General features: G+C 56.0%; 1 protein-coding gene across 1 annotated transcript; it reads left to right on the top strand.

The window, feature by feature from the left end:
* Positions 1-7,262: 7,262 nt before the first annotated feature.
* Positions 7,263-20,177, top strand: DBH (dopamine beta-hydroxylase). The gene is made up of 12 exons (XM_032200517.1): positions 7,263-7,643; positions 9,875-10,021; positions 11,353-11,610; positions 12,950-13,126; positions 13,415-13,517; positions 14,581-14,747; positions 15,358-15,501; positions 15,615-15,653; positions 16,180-16,239; positions 16,851-16,978; positions 17,569-17,728; positions 20,043-20,177. Exons 1-12 carry the CDS (start codon positions 7,263-7,265, stop codon positions 20,175-20,177), a joined length of 1,899 nt encoding a protein of 632 aa, XP_032056408.1.
* The last annotated feature ends 859 nt before the right edge of the window (positions 20,178-21,036 follow it).

A 21,036-nucleotide genomic window follows, 5' to 3' on the forward strand; every position in this document is an offset into this window, starting at 1 on the left:
TGGGAACCCCCAGAGCCCCCGGCACTGAAACCACTGTCCCCTGTCCCCAGGCTGCTGTGACCAGGGAGCACAAACTGCCCCAGCTCTCCCCCTGCCTTCCCCCTGCGGAGCCGAGCAGTGCCCTCGCTCCCCTGGGCACATCTCAGGAGGCTGTGAGAACCCTGCTGACCTGCACCCTGTGCCATCAGCCTGGGCTGCTGTCCCCGTGCTGTACGAAAGCTGCTGGGCTCCTGTGTTGGGCAGGGACCCTTTTTAGGCCACCCTCCAGCCTCCTTGTGATAACGCTGGGAGATGAGCGCAGTCATCCCGGAGCACCTCTGCCTATAGGGACACGTGGCTTTCGTCTTGCAGCTCTCATTTCCCTGGCCTGACTTGTGCCTGTGGTCCCAAAGTTATTCCTAATGGCAAACTTCATTTTTCTCTTCTGTTTGAGCCCACTGACACTCATTCTGTCCTTCTTGACTGATGGGAACAATCAGTCCCCGGTCCTTTTATAGCGCATCTGCTCTCCTTGAGATGCTATCGCTTATAGCACTCTTTTAATCTATGGAGAGGGAAACAGTTGCATTAAATTAATTGCTCCCTAAATAAACTAATTACTGCCAGTAATTTCAGCACACTTTGCACGCAGTTCAGACGCCTGTGCAGAGAGCTGCAACACAAGCCATCCAGTCTGACAGCCAGAAACGAAAGCAAGGGGACAAAACGTAGGTTATCTTCAGAGGGTCTACTTCAGGCTATTATTGTTTAATTATCATAGGCTGTATTGATTAGTGCTGAACCGTCTGCACCACGGTTCCTTTTCAGCTTTGCTTCAAGGTTGCTTGGACTACGTGCAGACCATGCTGAAAAGCTATGCCAAGAAAAAAACAATTCTAGCTTTTTATTACTTTTATGGGTCAAACGTCATTGTCTAGCAATTTATCTTTGTATTTTTGTTCAGAAATATGAAAGATAGAGGTTCTTTGTTTGGGCCATTCATTTCGGTTTCTGTGGCTGTATTCCTGTATTGAAACAAACAGCCTCCTTTCTTCCCAAGCTGCCTTTTTAATGAATATGTCAAAGCAATTCTTCTCCAGTCTGAACCCAGGACAGGAGCAAAGAAAACCAATGTTATAACAAGGACTTAGCAAATACTTGCGCTGCCTTAAGCCAGTACAGATCTTATTTTGTGGATCTCTAACACGAGATCCAGTTACTCTAAAATCAATTCTGTGAAGATCAGGTACTGAACCTCTGGAGCAGACCAAGGTTTTTATGAGGAGGACACCGAGGTTTTTATGGTGTTTTGGTACTGTTGCGGTTGCAAGACGTCTGTTGAGAGCAGGGTCTTGTTGTGCGAGGGGCTGAACAAGCACCCAGACTTTGCAACGTGCGTTTTTACAGGAGGAAAGCGCTAATTAGGCGCTGCAGCACGGGAGCCGGCTGATAGCCTTGAGAGCTGGCCACTGGCCAGCCACAACTTCTAGCAGCCCTCCTTGCTGGTTGGGAAGTGTCCTGTGTCTGCCAAGTCTGTGGGATAAACAACAGCAGCCAGGAGCCAAATCGTTTGTAGGTTTTAAGTTCAGGTGTTCGGGCTGTAATCAGCTGCTGTCCCCTGATGCCACCGGTGGGTTGTGCACGGTGCAAGTCCCTCGGGGAGTTTGTGCAGCCAAGCTGCCCTCCTGCACCCACCAGTTCTTGTTTCCTGCCACCTGCCTCAGGACTTGGGATCAAAGTGTATGGGAATTTCCCTTAATTCACCACCCAAGTCCATTTTCTAGGCTTTTTTCCCCTCCTCCAGATCGCTCCTTCCCTAGGGGAGGAGCAGCTTCACCTGGTTATCGTGGCACAGGTGGCATCTTCCCATTGAGACCCCATTTGACCCATGGCTTACGTGGCCACAAACCACAGCCGAATCTGGCTGCTGCTGGGAGCAATTCCCAGCTTTCTGTGTGCATTTCCAGTGCTCCACCAGCTTTGCTCCCACAGCAGCTCAGCAGGGACAACAGTTTCTAGGTTCAAGCCCGAGAACCTTTCTCCCCCTGCTTTTACCACATACAGTATAGGAACCCCTGGCTCATAAGCACAGCCCTAAGAGCTGGCCAGAGCCAAGACCTTGCCTGCTGTCCCTATTGCATCTCTTTTCTGATCCCTTTGAGGGGAATGAAGCTTCTCAAATAAGTACATTTAATCAGGACGGATGAGTTCCCACGTCCCCAAGCCAGCTGCTTCGCTCCTGTGGTGTTGGGCACCCCCAGCCTGTGCCCAACACCAAATCCTGAGGTTCGTGGGGTGCAGCAGCCTCAGCATGGGGCAGGCACATGGTGCTGCATCGCATCCACCAGCTCTCACCGTGACACACGAGGCTGGCACTGCAATGTGCTCCTCCACAGCCACTGCTTCAGCTGCAAGGGACAGCGAAAGGAAGGGCGCAGAGAGGCAGAGGGCTGGATTTCAGGATGCCCACCACAAACTCCATCATGTTTTTCTTCTTTCTTATTCAACCCTTTTAAGGCTGCCGAGAGTATGGCACGTGCTCCCCATACAGAAGCCATGTTGAGTTTTCTGGTGCAAATCATATTCATCCACCACCCTTTATTGTACCTTCTGTTAACTCGTCTGTTACAGACATCAAGTATGCAGGGCAGACCTACACGCAGCCTTTGTCATTCAATGCACCGACCCTTCTGCTAAGCTGCTAAAGCTCCATCTTCAAGGTCCTCAGGCTTTTTTGGCCCCATGAATTGGCTCCTCTTGATGCTGAGGCTGGCTTGCTGTGCAACCTTCAGGAAGCAGCTTTGTGCCAGACGGCGGTGGCTGGAGGAAAAGCAACAAGAAAGGCTGGCAGCAGGGAGCAGAGCCCGGCACAGAAGGGCTTGGCACCAACCCACCCTCCCCCCCAAAAAAAAAGCACCTGGCAGAAAGCCCTTCCCCTGGAGCTGTGCCCGTGGTGAGTTCAGCTCCTTTTGCTGCTGTTCCCGACCAGCTCAAAGAAAACTGCTCCAGAGATGCACAGGGTCACCGCAGGAATATTAAGACAAGTGCTGCAAAATGAAAGCTGACAGGTACTGCAGAAGGACCACGCAGGACGTTGCGTGTCTGACAAACAAACACAGGTTTGTGTTTTGTTTTGTTTTGTTTTGTTTTGTTTTGTTTTGTTTTGTTTTGTTTTGTTTTGTTTTAAAGGATAAAGCAAATCCTGCCGAGTTTGGTATTCACCTCCACATGCCCGATAATGAAGCGTGGAAAGGTGTCTGCTCAGACACACACAGAAAGCCACAGAGAGAAGACAAGTGGGGAGTGAGCATCCCACGGAGAAGGGCACTGTAAGCCCCAAGGGGGCTGCAGCACCGTGGGCTGGGGGTGTCACCCACAGGGGACCAGGGGAGACGGGAAGAGGAAGCCACTGACCCAGATTGGGAGCTTGGGGTAGCAGCCACAAGGGCAATAGGTGGGCTGGGGTGAGCTCCCTAGCAGAAGGAGCCTAGAGCGGGGCTTATCCTGCCTCGAGCATCCTCGGCAGGGACACGTGAATCTGTGCTACAATGCGTGGAGCTGGTTATTGCAAAGCCACTTTATTTATGGTGTTTTTATTGGCAGGGGAGTGGGAGTGCAATACAATTTTAGCCACTGATGTCTCCATCTCCCTTACATTCCACCTCCATTTCCAGAGACAATTTTTTCCTTGAATTACACGATTCCTCCAACGGTCCAAGGGACTCTCTGTACCTGAGACGGCGCAGGATGAGCTGGGCAGTCTTGCTGAGCTGGGCTGGGTGTGGGCAGCTCTGGCAGAGCAGAAGACTGCACGTCTCCACCACCATCGCTCCTGCTCCTCACCAGGGCCAAGATCTGCTGGGATGTGCCCGAGCATGAAGGAAGGGCCAATTCCCACCGCGGTCTGTGGGGTGCACAGCTCCTGGGCACGAGCAGGCTCAGCAAAACAGCCCAGCCAGCTGCACCTCTCTGAGCATTTTAGAAAGATCCCATGGAAGACCAGAGGGAGCTGCCGAGTCCAAGATCACCAAGATGTCCCCTTGGTTGTGCTCCAGCTCCCAAACCTAGCCCAAATCTCTCCCACCTCCCGCTGGCACTACCCACTGCATCACTCAACCCTTTATAAACAAGCCCGGAGCCCGCCTTTGTCTCTTCCTGTCCTTTCAGATATTTTGGGTGTCGGTGGCAATCTCTCCTGTTTATATAACAAAGCCACAGCCCAGTGTTTGTGGCACCATATCCATGGAAACCCTAATATAGCATGCACAGGCAAGGAGGATTTCATTAGGTGGCTCAGCGGTGGCAGCTTTTGGGGGGAGCAGTAGGGGAGGGATGTCTTTGGGATGCTGGGCTGTGCTGGGAAGGACCTGGCTGTCCACCTGGCCTCGGGCACCCATTGAGGCAATGCCTCCCAGGAGCAAACGATGCTCACTTTTTGCTAGCTTTGGCCTTTCACCTGCTCTTGCATCACCCCCGATGGTGCCTTGGGCTCGCCGCAGCCCACCCGCCTGCCTTGCCAGCTGCAAAGAGCCACGGGTGATGGACTGAGGGGAGAGGAGAGGCAGAAGAGACCCCAGTGGCTCAGGCTCCTAAATCAGGAGCAGGAGCAGCGGGGCTGATCCACAGGGCAGCTGAGGTCCAGTTCTGTCCCTGGTCTGGGGAGACCCCTCTGGTGGTGTGTGAGAGAGAAAATTTGGCCCTGAGGAAGACAAAAAGGAGAAACACCTTAGGAGGAAGCAAGAAGCTGGGAAGAGCAGAGGCTCTGCAAAGGTGCTGCTCTCATTTGCAGCTCTCATGGACAGCTTTCAGGACAAACTCGTGCGTGGTGTGGAGGGAACGCCTCTTCCCATCACTGCAGGTGGGTGCCACCTCCTCTGAGCATCCCAGCTTGACCAGAGGTCTGCAGGTTAAACAGCACTGCCTCTGCTGGGAAATAACATGACAGGAGCCCAGGGGCATGGGGTGGGTCTAGCCAGAGTGGGGAATTGTTCACAGCATCGATCAGGGTCCCCAGGCCCTACCTGCCTGCATGAGCATCTCCCCTACGTGCCAGACCTCTCCTCTCCCTCTGCAACCGCATCGGGTCCAGCCTGACTCAGAGGCTGCCTAACCTCATCAGCGCCGAGGAAATTGGATCAGGACAGTGGCGCAGGGCAGGATCTGGCCACGGACAGGGGCTGTGGCTGCCAGAGCCCCGGGGCACGGGATGCTGTGCGTGTGCTGTGCCCCGGCTCCGCGGGAGCAGACAGCAGCCGTCCCTCCGCGCCCCCCCTTGCCTTAATCGAATTTGCATCCACGTTAGTGAGGCCAGGGATTATAGCTCGGAGGGGTGCTGCCTGCTTCAGTTCAGCGCATCAATTGTGTTTAAGCCTGCTTACCTGCACGCAAGGCTTATGAGGTTCCTACGGCACCTAGCGTGGGGTCCGGGGGGTCGCCCATAAAATACAGCCTTTCTCTGGGGGCTGAGGGCACTCTGCGGGTGTCCTCTGTGCATCACGGTGCCCTTTAGCTCTTCTCTGCCAGGGGAAATTGGGCAGTCTATGCAGGAGCAGAGCACAGGAGCTCTGGGAGGGGCTAGCACCAGCGTGGTGGTGCTGGTGACAGCTCTGGTGAGACCTTGCTGGCTCTGTGCCGTTGTCTCTGTGCTCTGCCCTGAGGCCAGAGGCTGGACCCACAGCCCCCTGGTGTCCCTCTCACCTGTGGGACCTGCTCTGTGTCTGCCCCAAGCAGCTGGGGGGTCAGAGTTAGCAAACTGGCACTGCTACATCTCGTCCAGGTCCTAAAATAAACCCAGGAGCAAGGGGAGGAAGGCTTGATCCTCGCTTCTCGCCTGGATTTATGAGCGGTGGCTTGGAGAAACTGAAGGGGGGAGAGAGATATACATATTTTTTTTCTCCTCTTTAAGTAAATTCCCGCTGCTTATCTCCAAAGTTCAGCTGTTTTCAAGCTGACCTGCCTGCCTTACGCTATTCCGCTGCAAATTCCTTCTGTGCAGGAAAGCTCAGGAGCTCCACTTGCACATGCCAGCAACCTGGGGATTCATCTCTAATAGACGGAGGTAGAGCTCGTCAGCTAAGGACCCCCTCCTGCCCCCCGACGAGGATCATTTTCCTTCCTGCCACGCTGACAGCAGAGCTTCTTTCCCATCGCAGTTTGGAATCAAAGCCAAGAGAGGAGGAGAAGCCGTGCTTGGAGGGTAGGAGCGGGGCAAGGCAAAAAATCTGTTCTCAGGGCCTTTTGTCACGCAGCCAGCCGTCTGCCCGAGGAACCGGGGCTGGCAGCCGAGGGACACCCATCTGAGGCTGCCAGCCCCGCACTTAGCCAGGACCAGGGACACTGCCTCCTCCTGCAGGGTGCAGAGGGGCTGAGGGGTGCCACTGAGGAGGTGCAGCCTCCCCGGGGTGCTGCGGGGTGCGGTGCCACCTCCTGCAGGCACCGAGAGGCATCGGGGGAAGGAGCATTATCCATTACCCTGGATGACCTCCGTGTCTCAGGACATGATGAGAACCCTCACCAAATGTAGGAGAGGTGCACACGTTGATGATTCATTACAACACCGGGCACCGAGCTCCATCCTCGCGTTACGCAGCGCTGGGGCACTGGCTCTGCCCGGTGACATTGCTGCAAGGACCGTGAGCAAAACCCGAGCTCCATGGGGACAGAGGGGACTCCGGGAGGCATCCAGGGGTGCTGCTTGTCACGGGAGCTGGCACAGAGAAAATGGGGCCACAAGCTCTGAGTGTGAACCAGGCAGGGTGCGTGTATCAGAGCTTGAGGCTGTTTGTTCCAGTAAATGCAGAAAAGTTAATATCCAAAAGAGAAAGCAGCAGGCTAAAGAAATGAGAAGGGGGACAGTGGGGGACAAAATGGTATCTTCAAACCGGAGCTGAAGTCCCAGCTGCTACAAAAGCAAAGGAATAACAAATATTTAATGCCTCCAAAGGTGCAGGCAGGCAGAGCCAGAGCGGGGCCACACAGAGCCGGCGACAGGCAGCACCAGCAGGGCACAGCGCGGCCGTGCAGGGAGCAGCTTGCAAGAAAGCGGCACTTTGCAGCCACTAAGGATGATTTAAGAGCAAATAACATCAGCCCAGTCGAGTTCAATTGCTATTGATAATGTCCATGTGCAATTAGAGCCAATTAAGGGGAGGCAGAGAATGACAAGTGTTTGGCCAGGAGGTGGTGGGGGGGGTGAGGGTCAATACCACAATCCAATTTCCCCACAACCAAATGCAATTAAAGGGTATCGCTTACCCGGCTCGCCCAGGAGGGCCGGAGCATAAATGGCAAAAGCCAGGAGGGCGGCTGCCGTCCTGCCCAGCATGCAGACCTCCGGCAGCAAGAAGTGCCCCTGCCTCGGCTTCAAGCTGCGGGAGGTGGCGTCCGTCTACTTCACCATGGTCGCCGTCTTCCTGGTCATCCTGGTGGTCGCCCTGCAGGGCTCGGCGCCCCGCGGCACCTATTTTCCCTACAAGGTGCCCCTCGATCCCCAGGGGCTGCTCGAGCTTTCCTGGAACGTCAGCTACCCCGAGCAAGCGGTGTATTTCCAGATCCTCAGCAGGGAACTCAAGTTCGGGCTCCTCTTCGGGATGTCGGACCGGGGAGAGTTTGAGAACGCGGACCTGGCCGTGCTCTGGAGCGACGGGCACAGCTCGTATTTTGGGGTGAGTTGCACGTGTTTTGTCACGGCTGCTTTTGGGGTTGCTGCCTAATGGGTGAATCTGGCCTGGTTTGTTGGGGCAGAGCTGGTCCAGAGCACGGCACAGGGCTGAGCAGGGCTGGACTGCTCCATGAAGGTGCTCCATGAAGGTGCTCCAAAAGGGCTGGGGGGGTTTCTGGTCCAGAGGTCTGTGCTGTGGGCTTGGTATGGGATCTGAAATCCAAAGAGAAAGGGATAAATGCAGTAACCCTGCTGCACTCATCTTCAAGTGCTCCAACAGGTGGGTGCACAAAGAGCTCGGCTGCACGCAGGCTGCATCGACAGCTTGGTTCGCCTGTGCGCTGCCCTCAGCCACATTAAAAATTAATTAAAAATTAACCACCGCTCCCACTCCTGACTTTGAGAAAGTGCAAAAGTTATCCACCAGCCAGCCTGCTCCTGCCAGCGTCAATGAGCTGCCTGCAGCTCACGTCTGCGGCCACAGACAGCAAAGCTCAACAGGACACAGGAAAACCCAGCCCGACGGCCGCCTGCCAGCAGCGTGGCGTTATCAGAAATTAAACAGGCAGAAGTATTTGGGCAGTCTGCAAGTGCCCGGTGCTAGCAGATGGGGGGGGGCTCATTTCCAGTTTTGCTATTTGATTTTTTTTTCGTTCCTTTCCTACACGGTCCGTTTGTCCAGGCTCTCCTGAGGGTTGTCTTTCCGCCGGGGCTGGAGCTGCAATACCTCACCCCGTGCTCTCCGGCAGCTCCCTGTCCCCAGATCACCACGTTAGGTTTATTGCAAGTGCGCTTCAGTGCAGAAAGCAATTCACATTTTCCCTGGGTGAGGCTTTCCAGTAAGTTGAATTTTACCTCTCTGCTTCCTTGAAATTAGCCATAAAATATATTCTTTCACCATCAGCGGCAATGTGATCTGCAGTGCAATGAAAGGATGAAAAGGAGGGCTTATTATCTGTACTGTTTTCCTGCTAATTACCAGCCATTCAGGATGTGTGATGACCCAAATGCTACAGTATTTCACAGCATCATGTTTAAAAAAACATAAAGGATCATTGCTAAGCTGCCTTCTTGTGCTCACTGGAAGGCAAACAGCGCTGAATTAACACCGAGCAGCACTGGGGCTCTCTCTTTCTGTTGGTGCTGAACAGCATCCTGCAAGGAGCTCCCTGTAAACCTCTCCAGCCCCGGTTTTCTCTCTCCCAGCAGTCTTTCTGCTGGATAAGGATGTCAGCTGTTAAAGAGAATTTGCTCACCCCCCCATGTACTATGAGATTAATTTGCACAACGCACTCCTATGAAAACAAATGTCATGCTAGCTTCATGTAGCTGATTTTACTCTCCCCCTCTAAGGACAATATGTTCTCGAAATATCACTCTATACTTCTGGCTGAAACGGTGCCAAGATGCTTTATTCTTTTTCTTTTATTTCTTCCCCCGAGACGAGAGAACCAGTGCCACCAGTATTGGTACTGCAAGGTACTTCCCAGGGGCCTTTTCTTGGTAAACAAAAGCCACAAAAAAGAGATTAAAAAAAAAACGACAATGATGTTGTTCAAATCCAAATTATTAAAATATTTTATATTATATATAAAATTTCTACTCCAACCCTTCCAACTGCTAAGCACAGGAGGAGCCTACCGCGTTGCTTCCCAGGGTGGCTTTGTCACCACCATTAACCAAGAACAGTTTTCAGCCTTGCCTGGCTCCTGGGACAATCTGTCCACAGCAAATTCAGGGCACTAAAGGGAGGTTCGTGGTTCATAGGGCTGACACTGCAACCCATCAGGGGGCTGATCTCAAATCGAGAGCAGCTGGCTTGTGGCAGGGGTCGTGGAAAACACATCACCCTGCTCAGAAAGTGCCCCCAGCCATACACCCAGAACAGCGCAGACTGATGCAACCCTGCGGGCTTTCCTCCCCCAGCTCCTTTCCCCAAATGCATCTCAGCTCTAAAAGGTCTTTTTGCAGAATATTTATGCAGAATACAAACCGTTCTGCAGAATATTGGTGCTGGGTCTGGTATTTCACAGCCATGAAAGGCTGGTGAACCAAAGGAGGGTGAACCAAAGGCTGGTGAACCAAAGGGGAGTGAACCATGAACCAAAGGGGGGTGAACCAAACGTCGGTGAACCAAAGGAGAACCCATGCACCACTGGAGGTCCCCTCTGTGCCCCCCAGGGCTGCGCAGGACCCACGCAGCCCCTCGGCTTACCGGGTGCTCTCCTCCTGCAGGATGCCTGGAGCGATGCCAAGGGGCACCTCCACATGGACTCGCAGCAGGACTACCAGCTCCTGGGGGCTCAGAGCGCCACCGAGGGGCTCTACATCCTCTTCAGAAGAGCCTTCAGCACCTGTGACCCCAAGGACTACCTTATAGAGGTACGGCATCGCCCTACCCCTGCCACAGCACCCCCGGCTCCATCCTAACCCCACAGCTCCAACCCCCAGCCTGCAGCTCAGACCTCACCCCTGTTGTGTTTTTGGGACGGCACCGGGTGTTTGTGCTGCTTAGTGCAGTAAGGAAGCGTGCTACAGATGTCAGCCCCACGCCATGAGTAATGTTTGGCACCCTCTCTTTACAACCCCTTAAAAGCCTCTCTAACACGTAGATTTCGGCTCGTTTGCATCATCCACTCCTGGTAAGCGTGCGCTAGGTCTATATAAATACCCTCCTGCATCACTCGGGCTTGCAGCCGGGAGCCAAGTGTTTGGAGTGTTACGAAGAGGTGTTGCTCAACGGGAGGCAAAGAGGGGAGCTGCAGGAGCCGAGCGAAGGTGCAGCGAGTGGAGCCAGGGCTGCGTGCTTGTGAGCACCTGGGTCTGCGAGGGGGCGGTGGAAACAGCCCCACTGGGGATGTCAAAGAGCTTTGGGGTCTCAGCCAAGGAGGGGCAGCCCCCAGGTGCAGGCAGGGATCTCCACGAGGCTCGTTTGAGATGAAATCCTCTGGGGGATGGGGTATTTGGAAGCCACCGTGTGCACAGAGCAGCCTTGAGGTTTTGTTGCTAGTTTTCAGAGGCATGCCTTGCGGTGAGAGGTGTCTGCCAACACTCGGAGAGCCCCGGAGGAAAAAATATCCGTGTGTGTGAACCGGGGAAAGACTTGCAGGTCTTTATTCTTAGCCTTGGAGAGAAAATGACTCCCTTTTCCCTTCCTTCTTACCTCCTGTCCGGAGCTGAGTGCCTTCAGCAGCACCTTCCTTGCCTGCAGTGCTTGCAGTAGAGCCTCTCGCCCTGACGCCCTACCAGAAGCTGGCAGAAAGGGGCTGGGGGAGAAGTTTGGTTTCTGCTGCTCCACCCCAAGCTGCTGCCTGGGGTCTGGATCCATGTGGCCACCCCAGCCCGGAGCTCAGGAGGGCCAAGGGAGCAGAGAGGAGCCAATCCTTTAGGGGCAGGGGAGGGGTGCGAGGTTCTGATATTGACTTCTGTTGGAAACCTATGCCGTGTAGGGAAAGCTTTCCAGGCTCGTGGGCTGGTGGAGAACTCTCTGTGACCATCACTCAATGCTAAAACATGCTAGCCAAAGAAATTCCCCTAAATCTACAGGCACGGCCCAGCAAAAGGAGATGCTGCTGAAGCCAGGATGGTTTCCCCTTTGGAAAGGGGCTAGGGCCTACTTCCAAATTCATGCCAGCAGTACCAGTCATCCATGAGATTTACGTTCTCTGGTATCCTACACACAAAACTACCTCCACGCTCTGTTCTTGCTTCAGGACGGCACCGTGCACCTCATCTATGGGATCCTGGAGCAACCCGTCCGCTCCCTGCAAGCCATCAACATCTCTGCCATCCACAGGGGGCTGCAGAGGGTGCAGCTGCTAAAGCCCAACATCACCATCCCCGAGCTGCCCAGCGACATGAAGACCATGGAGATTACGGCCCCCGGTGTCGTTATCCCCAGCCAGGAGACGACCTACTGGTGTTACATGGCAGAGCTGCCAGACGGCTTTGCCAAGCACCACATCATCATGGTAAGAGGCAGGAGAAGAGGTGAAAGAGGAGAAATGTTTTCCCTGGTGCATCTCAGCAGCTGCGTTCAGGTCCCTCAAAGCCGTTCTGCAAAGCCCACCTCTCCCCTGCCCTTTCACAGGGAGGGTTTCAGACCCAAACGCACACCCAGAGCACCAAAACACCTCCCTGAGCCAGCCCGCCAGGCAGCAGCACCCTCACATCCCTTAGAGAACCTGAATCTGGTGGCAGGTTGGTGACTTTGGCACACGAAATGGGGACTGTGGTGACTTTCCTCCTGGCACATTGAAAGGGGACCAGGGCAGGGCTCAGAGCAGCTCCCTTGCAGAGGGCAGAGCTGCAGCCATCAGGGGCAGGATTACCCCTCAGCACATGCTACGAGGAATAAATAAACATGGCAAACAAATTAACAAGCCTGGCCAGGGCAGGGCAGAGTGAGCCAGAATGTGAACTGCCCTCTAACAGATCAGGCACATTGCAAAAAAAAAAAAAAAAAAAAAAAAAAAAAAAGGAAAAAAAAAGGTCATAGAGATAGAAGCAACTTGTGTGCAGATATGTTGCACATGCTCAGCTCGTATCCTCGAGGGGGGCACAGACCTGTGGCAGCAGAGTGCCTGTCCTGTGGTGCTGGCAGCATCACCCCCAGCATGTCATGACCCGGCACCCGTGGGGCCAAAAACACCGAGCAGGGAGAGGGGAAGCCTGACACGGGAGCTGAAGCGAGCGCTCAGTGATTTGTAGGGGAGAGACGATGCTGCAAAGGAAAGCTCAGAAGGAGGATTTTCTCCCCAACAGATGGTGCGAAATGAATCATCTGTGTGTAAGTAAAAAGTGCGTAACTCCTGATATCTTCCCGCTGCTGCAGATCAGCTCTACAGCTGGCGCTTTTAGCCGGAGTCATTCCTCAGGCGTTTGAAGTCACTCTTTCTACCCAAATCCCCCCTGCCTGTGCCCAGAACAGCAGCTCCTGGCTGGGCATGAAACCCGAGAGCTGTGGGCAGTGGGGCCAGGACCCTCTTTGTGAGAAATCAAAGTCTTCTGAGCTCAAAAAAGGACTCGGTCACCATGAGGCAGCCTGAGCTCTGCTGCTCCTCAGGTGCAGCCACCTGCAGGGAAGGGACGAGGTGTTTCTCCACGAGCTCTGGTGGACTCTGGGTTGGTCCCAAAGGGACCAGGTTGGTCCTTGGTTCCTTGTATCCAAAGCCACCCTCCCTCCCCATCTCATGGCAAGAATCGAGGGCAGACTCACCCACGCCGGGCTGCACAAACAGCACGCTTGGGGCTGGGGGCTTGGCAAATGGTCCTGACGTGTCCCCTGCCTTCTTGGACGCCGCTTTGCAGTACGAGCCAGTGATCACGGCGGGCAACGAAGCCCTGGTGCACCACATGGAAGTCTTCCAGTGCGCCGCCGAGCTGGACAGCATCCCGCCGTACAACGGGCCCTGCGACGCCAAGATGAAGCCAGAGCAGCTCAACTACTGCCGGCACGTGCTTGCCGCCTGGGCCATGGGCGCACAGGTGAAAGATGGGATCCCCCGCTCCTGGGTAACCCTCCTGCCATGTCCCAACCCTCCCCAGTCCCTTCTCGTAGGAATGGGTGCCTGACCCATCCCTGTGTGGGCTGCTCCAACCCCAGCCTCTGCTAGGAGTTGGGTTCAGCCCCTTTTAACCCCCCCGATTTTTCCCCAAGACACCTCTGCATCTCCACCCCAGCCCATAAATCAATGTGACCCCCCTCCCCTAATGCCCTTGGCTCCCTAAATCGACGTGACACCCCCTCCCTTGATGCCCTCCCTCTGCTTCCAGGCTTTCTACTACCCCGAAGAAGCAGGGCTTGCCTTTGGTGGTCCGGGCTCCTCCAGATACCTTCGCCTTGAGATTCACTATCACAACCCCCTGGTGTTCAAAGGTGAGTGGGGAGGCAGGGAGGATGCTCGGGGAGGGGAGCCCAGCAGGCAGTGGGGTTTCCCATCGGTCCTGCAGGGCTACGACCCGTGGCAAGCCCCATATTTAGGGGGGTTGCTGGTGGGTGCCCCCCGACATCTGTGGAAGGAGCTGTGGAGGGGCTGAGCTCAGAGCCAAGAGCATCAGTGATGCCAAAGCCACCGGAGAGACAGCACCAGCCTGGCTGGGGATGGGGGGATTTGGATGTTGTTTTAATGGCATTCCTGCTTTGATAACGTTGTCAGGAGACACATTTAAAAAAAAAAAAAAAAAAAAAGGATTCCAAACAACACACTTTCTTCATTTACATAAAATCAAGTAACTTCTTGACTACCCAAGTGTATTTTTAGGAGACCGGAGCATATGCACTGTAGATCAATCATAGCACATTCGGCAACTTGAGAAGAAACACATCTATAAATACGGAGCTCACGTCTTTCATAACTTCCCAGCCTTGGTGTGTTAACCAATAGTGTCTCCCTCGGTATTCTTATCCCCTGGCGGGCTCCAGCTCAGAGACAAGGGGCTCAGCCCTGGCACCGCTCCTCTGGCCTGCCCGGGGCTCCCTCTGCTTCCCCCCAGCTGTGTGTGGGCACTGGGGGTTAAACAGAGCAACCTCAGATGCACCAGAGACCAGGAGCTTTGCAAATGCAAGGGGTGCTTGCTCCACCAGCATCTCCCCTCCTGCCAGGCCCCCAGGAAGAGCCTGGCTTTGTTTTTTGGAGGTATCAGTTAAAGAAAATGCAATGAGCCACGCTTCTGAGTCTGCCAGAGCACCCCGAGACCTGCCCACTCCTTGCCTTTCTGTCGGAGCAATTGGAGACCTCTCTGTGGGACCAACCCCTGCATGAAAATATCTAGGATTTTATGACAATAAGAATAGCACCCACAAAAAAATCTGTGAGCGAGGAGCTTGAGCTCCCCTCCCCACACCTGTGGCAGCAGAGCATCCTTTTTCATGCCTGACCTTACCCAAGAGGCGTCAGCTCTCCCGCAGCGACTTGCCACCCCGTCCTTTTGCCCCCCAGGGCGCCGCGATTCCTCGGGGATCCGCCTCTACTACACAGGCAGCCTGCGCCGCTACGATGCTGGCATCATGGAGCTGGGCTTGGTCTACACGCCGGTGATGGCCGTGCCCCCGGGCGAGACCGCCTTCGTCCTCACCGGGTACTGCACCGACAAGTGCACCCAGCGGGTGAGTGCCCAGCCCCTTGAGCCCCTTCCCTTGGGGTTGTGCTGGAAAGAAAAACCCCACGCAAACCAGCAGCAAGTGGTCCTGAGCAGCTGGTTGGGATGAGCCGAGTTCCCCGTGAAGACAGAGCTGCTTGGAACCAGCTGCTCCGTCTCCCCCGAGTACCGTTGCCATCTAGGAAAACATACTGCTGTGCCGTGCCTGGGTGCTTTCCCCTATGGAAATGCGAAAGATTGGCTTCTGCTTCCTGGGGAGTTCCTTAAGAGCTCGCTCAAGTATGTTTTCAAACCGCCCACCCTGCTCTCAGGCAAGTTTTAGTAGGTATTTTTTATAGGGCCTACCCGAAAGAAGTTGTCGGTGCCACAAGCGCAAGGAAGCAAGCAGCATCCAGATCCTGCTGATCTGGGGCATGGCAGAGCATTAACTGGCTATGGCAGCAGGCTGAGCATCTACCCCCTGCACAGCTCACCTCTGGGCTGCCCCGAGGGTCCAGCAGCCCCCCAAAACCCTTCCAGGAGCCAGAGAGGACCCATCCCAAGCGCACGGCCCCGGGGATGCACAGGAGGGGAGAGGGATGGGGCCAGGCAAGGAGCTTGAAGCCGTCCCTCCCCAGGCACTGCCTGCTGCCGGCATCCGCATCTTCGCCTCGCAGCTCCACACACACCTGGCAGGGAGGAAAGTGGTGACGGTGCTGGCACGGGACGGCAGGGAGAGGCAGGTGGTGAACGCCGACGGCCACTACAGCCCTCACTTCCAGGTACGGCGCCGTGCGGGCGGGTGGCACCCATGGGACACCCAGTCCCGTGGGCACAGCTGGGTGCTGGGGCACGGCACCACTCGGACCCGGTGCCTTTTTGTCCTCCCTTGCAGGAGATCCGCATGCTGAAGGAGCTGGTTGCAGTTTTTCCGGTGAGTGGCTCCAAAAATCGTGGTGGTTTCCAAACAGAGCGAGTATTTCCAAACAGACCCAGCATGTCCCAAGGGCTTGTATTCCTCTCCGCTGCTCCATCACTGCTGCTGCTGCTCGTGGTGTCCTGCTCAAAAACCTCAGCCCTGGCCAAGCCATCCCCGGGCTGTGCTCGGGCTCCTGGGGTGGCCCTGCAGGGGGACAGGCAGCCGTGGCACCACGTTGGGTACAAGCTGGGCGATGCAAAATGTCCCTAAGTGGATTTTTTTAAGGTGCTTTAGCCCGGAGGAAATTCTTAGGAAGTGAGGAAAGCAGGAAACACAATTCCTGGGGTATGGCCGGAGGGAATCTCCTGGGGGGTGCAAGCTGAGTAAGAGCTTGGGGGGCACTGAGACTGCCTGTGGGCTTGCACCACCAAAGAGCGTGTAGGTCTGCGGTGTTATGGATTCACTCCTCCTGACATTTGGTGACTGGGGAGGGGGAACTTTGCCTTTTCCCACCCCCCTCTGTCTGTTTGAACCCCCCCAGGGTGATGAACTCATCACAGCCTGCACCTACAACACAGAGGACAGGACCAAAGTGACCGTGGTGAGTGCGGCTGCGCGCGTGCTGTGGGGTCAGCAACTGCACCCCGAGGTGCAGGCAAGGGGGGGGGGACACGTGCATGGATTGGGGCTGAATCACAGACCCCAAGGATGGGATGCTGCAGCTGGGATGCCAAGGTGCTAATTGAGAAGTGGCGCCTGCCTCTCTACCTCCCATCACCAACCCTTCCGCTGGGTATTAATTGTAATTAAAGAGAAGCGGCGTTTTTTTGACAGCGTGCGTTATTCCCTTACATAGGCAGCAAAAAAAATAAAAATAAAGAAGCCTGTCAGAGGTACCGTCAACAGGGACGAAGCTAAATATAGCGGAGGGATTACAGGGAATCTGCATTTTAATGTAAACCACACGTTCCAGCCTGAAAGCCTGTCCTTGCGCAAAGGGCGGGTGGGCAGATGAGCTGAGTGCGTGTGGTGGTGTGTGTGCACGTAATGGGGGGGGAACCTGTGCTCACAACCCCTTTCTGCCCCTCCTGCTGCCCCCGTGGGTCCGGCAGCACCGAGCTGGACCCGGACACGGCCGAAGTTTGGGGAGAAAATTTGGGGGCTGCTGCCCGGTGCCATCCCCCAACCCACCCATGTGTGCGTGTGCCGCAGGGCGGGTTTGGCATCATGGAGGAGATGTGCGTGAACTACGTGCACTACTACCCCCAGACCCAGCTGGAGCTCTGCAAAAGCGCCGTGGATCCGGGCTACCTGCACCGCTACTTCAGCCTCGTGAACAGGTAGAGGTTTGCCGTGCAAACGGGAGAGGGGCTGCTGCCCAGCCCTTTGCTGGCAATGCTGGAAAAAAAAAGTTATAAAAATGGGTTTTCAGGCCCTGGATATGCAGTGTTGGTGCCCGGGGCTCTCAGGGGGTGCAGGTTTTAGGGAGCCACGTGCTGGGGCACGACTGGAGGGAGTCCTGCCCTCATCATCCCCCAGAGCAGGCACCAGATCAGGGCTGTTAAGGCTGGAGGTAGGGAGGATCCTAAGGAAAAGGAGACCTTTCTGGGCGTGGGACTTCCCTGCAAGGCAGTTCTGTCTGCAAAATACATTTTATAAGCCCAAGCAGGCACCAACCACCCTGCTGGAGAAGCAGGTGGCAGCTCATCTGCCCCTGGCGAGAGGGTGAGGTGCTGACCTTTCACAGGGTGTCCTGGGCACAGGCACACCGGGTGGCCCCAAGTCTTCTCTGGAAGGTGCCAGCCACGGCAGGGGTTTCTGCTGCCACGTGCAGAGTCTGCAGCCTTCCTGGGTCCAGCTTCAGGCCAGGAGGAATGCGGCACCTCCAGCCCCCCTGGCTGCCTTTCAGCCTGGCATCTCTCCTGTGCAGGTTCAACGACGAGGAGGTCTGCACGTGCCCGCAGGTCTCCGTCCCGCAGCAGTTTTCCTCCATCCCCTGGAACGCCTTCAACAGAGACGTGCTAAAATCCCTCTACGGCTTCGCCCCCATCTCCATGCACTGCAACAAATCCACGGCCGTCCGCTTCCCGGTACGTACAGCTTCACCACCCAGGGCTGACGTGCTTCATGGCAAACCTCCAGGCCAGGGCTAAAACCTCCTCGATTGGCTCCTCGAAGGGCTGGGGACGTGGCTGCACCCCGTGGCCCCAAAGCAGGGAGCTGGAGCTGCCCGGGGAACCCCGGCACCAGCAGCACTCAAAGCACCGTGCCCCAGCCGCCGGCACGCTGGGTGCGCTCGGGCAGATTCAATTAGAGGATGTGCATTTGCATAAAGCGATTTCCTGACATCTTGGAGCAGCCCCGAGCGTTAAAGCAGGGCTATCTGCAGAAGCAAGGAGAACTGTGAGGCGATTTTACAGGATTTGGGCCAATTACGTCAGGTCCCAGCAGAGCAAGCTCATTACACACCGCATCTGTGCAATCTCCAAACCTGGAGCTACAGCAAGGCATGAAGGATAAAGGACCACAGGAGCTTAAAAAAAAAAAAAAAAAAACAAAAAACAAACAAAAACACAAACAAAAGCCAGGCCCAGCGATGATGCTCATGACATTGATGATGATGAAGATTTAAAGCTACTGATGGTCCCTATCACCATCGCTTCCTGATGCCATTCATCAGTGTAATGAGCTTCTGTGATAAGGCATTTTGTGCTGCCCACTGCAGTGCTGGAGGACACTGAGCTGATGGCGAGGAAGACAACCAGCCTTCCTCCCAAGTAAATCCCCTCCAGCCAGGTCAGCCCCAGGGGGGAGCAGGATCCTTCCCCTGCCAGCCCTGAGCCAGCCCAGCACCGGAGACCCTCACCTCTCGGCCGTGCAGAGCCTGGAGCAGCGACAAAGGAGGCTCGGAAGTTTTATGCAGCAGCAGAATTATGAATTAAGCCTCTTAATCACAGCCCTGGCAACTGTGCGAGCTCAGAGAGGGCCGGGGGCGGCTGGGAAGAGGCTGGCGGGGAGCAGAGGCGATGCTGGCACGCAGCGAGGGGAGCAGGGAGCTGAGCTCCCCCCCCTGCTCTCTCGGTGCGTTCGGAGCGAGCTGGATTTCAAGACATCTCATTTATTCCGCAGCATTTCTGCCAAGAGAAAAGCACCAGCTTCTAATTAAGCGCACGCATTTCTGCAGTTCAGTGATCCCAGTCCTGCCTCGCTCCCCACAAGGACGTGGTGCTGTTAATTATTTAGCAAGCCCCTTCTTGCACCAAGGTGGCACTGTGAGCGTGGTGGGATGTCACTGTGCCAGTTCCCCAGGATCCCAGCTCTCTCCCAGCACCAAACCCAGCCCCACAGCCCCACCGAACGCCCCCAATGCCCTCCCAAAGCAAGGGCTGGGGGAGATCTGCAGGCCACAGGGCAGACCCCAGCAGTCGGGCTCGAGGCTGGGGCCAAACCTCAGGGCAGGCACAGCCCCAAGCCCCCAGCAGCTCTCCTAAGCCTTGAGGTTGCAGAAAAGCACTTGGTTCTCCAGCTGGTGCCCTCCTGCCCCTCTCTGATTGCTTCAGGAGGGGCTGTCCGCCCCCTCCACCCATCCCAGGGTTTTCAGGTGCAGGTGCGAGCTCTGGCCTGATTTGCTTCGCGCACTCCAAAGAATTTCATCTGAAAAGATGAATCCAACTTTCTTCCCCCTGCTGATGACTCACGGCCCTACCTCTCATCTCCAGCCCGCCCTCCTCCCGCTCCTGCTATAGCTCTGCCCGTCTCTGACACTTCTGCATGAGCAAACAGACGGGAGCCCAGCCTGGCCTGAGCTCCCCTGGCCCCTCATGGGACCACCGAGTCATGTAGGAGATGAATCCGGCCCTGCAGGCTCAGCCCTTTGCATGATCTAACCCCAGAAAATTGCTCCTTGCAGGCAGAGCCTGGAGGGTTCGTGCTGCCCGTGGTCACCTTGCCCCGCTGGCTGTGCCAGCCCCTCCTCGGCTGCCACCTCCAGCAGCAGCTGCGCACTGGGAACGGCGCTGGCACCTTGCAAATGTCACCTCCGAGCCCAGCTCCCTGCCAGCAGCTGGCAGGCAGCCTGGGCTGAGAGCACGACGGGCTGCTGGGGCTCAGGGCTCGGAGCTGTCTCGGTGTGACTCGGTGGGGAACACATTTTTGGGGTGGGAGCTCCCCGACGGCAGTGGCTTCGTGCACTGTGGTGCAGCGCGGACATCTGCGCCGCTGCTGGGACGCGTGGGTGCTCCGACAAGATAACTAATTGGCGACGTCTCATGGGAAAACATCCTGCTTCGGGTTAAAAAAACTTCCCAGCGTTAAAGATCACGTCATTTTTAACACACGTGGAGAAACACGGAGCGGCCAGGTGCCCGAAAGCCTCGGTCTCACCCTGCCCAACTCTCTTTGCAGGGCGAGTGGGAGAAGCAGCCGCTTCCCAGCATCACCGAGAGGCTGCAGGAGCCCGTTCCTCACTGCCCGCCCGCCCCAGGGTCTCATCCTGCTGCCTCCGTGCCCATCAAGCTGGGGGAGATCAAGAGGGTCTGAGCCGATTCCTGGTCCCCCTTGGCGTGCCGGCACCGCGATGGGATGCGCCTCTGCACGGCGGTGGCACGGGTGGCCACGGGGAGCCTCGTCCCATCACTCCCCCCATCCCTGCCTCTACCCAGAGGGGTTTAGGGCTCATCCCTAGCGGTTCAGAAAGTACTCCGGGGATGGAAAGCGCTATATTTAGTGCGTTATTAGCAAGCCCGGCTCTGAGTAATGCTGCTTTCCGCCCCCAGAATAATAACCGGGAGGTTTGCTATTGTGCCAAACCCAGCGCAGCCCCGGGGAGAAGGTGGGGGGGTGGGGGGGGAGAAGCCTTGCTTCCCCGCAGGGAAACTGAGGCACGGAGCACAGAGCAGCGTGGGAGCAGCACACGAGCCTTCCTGGAGCCCTGCGGGCCCGTCTCATTCGGGGTGGCTCTGCGGGGGCTCTCCCACACTGACACCCCCAGGGGGGACGGAGGGAAGGGGGGGAAGGATGCCGCCCGCCGCAGCCCCCCCAGCGCCGAGGATTATTCGCCTTGACGCCACCAGATGCCAATGGATGGGAGCAAACGACACTTGTGTGATGGGGTTTCGACAGGGAGAGGGATGGGGGGGGAGGGAAACGGGGGTAAGACAAACCTTTGGCAGGAAAAATGACTCCGTTCAATACCTAGGTGTGAAATAAAAAGGAAAAAGGATGCTTTCTGCTGTCGAGCTGTGAAGGGAGAACACTTGCTTGGACCAGAGGAAGGGCCCAGGGTGTGCAGGAGAGCCCGTCCATCCCAGCCAGCCCCTGCCCATGCCCTCTGTCACATCCACAGGCTCCCCTTGCAGGGACCTGACTCGCTCGGTGCATCCCAGACAAAGTCCGGAGC

The sequence above is a fragment of the Aythya fuligula genome, chromosome 19, assembly GCF_009819795.1.
Source record: "Aythya fuligula isolate bAytFul2 chromosome 19, bAytFul2.pri, whole genome shotgun sequence".
Classification (NCBI taxonomy): domain Eukaryota; kingdom Metazoa; phylum Chordata; class Aves; order Anseriformes; family Anatidae; genus Aythya; species Aythya fuligula.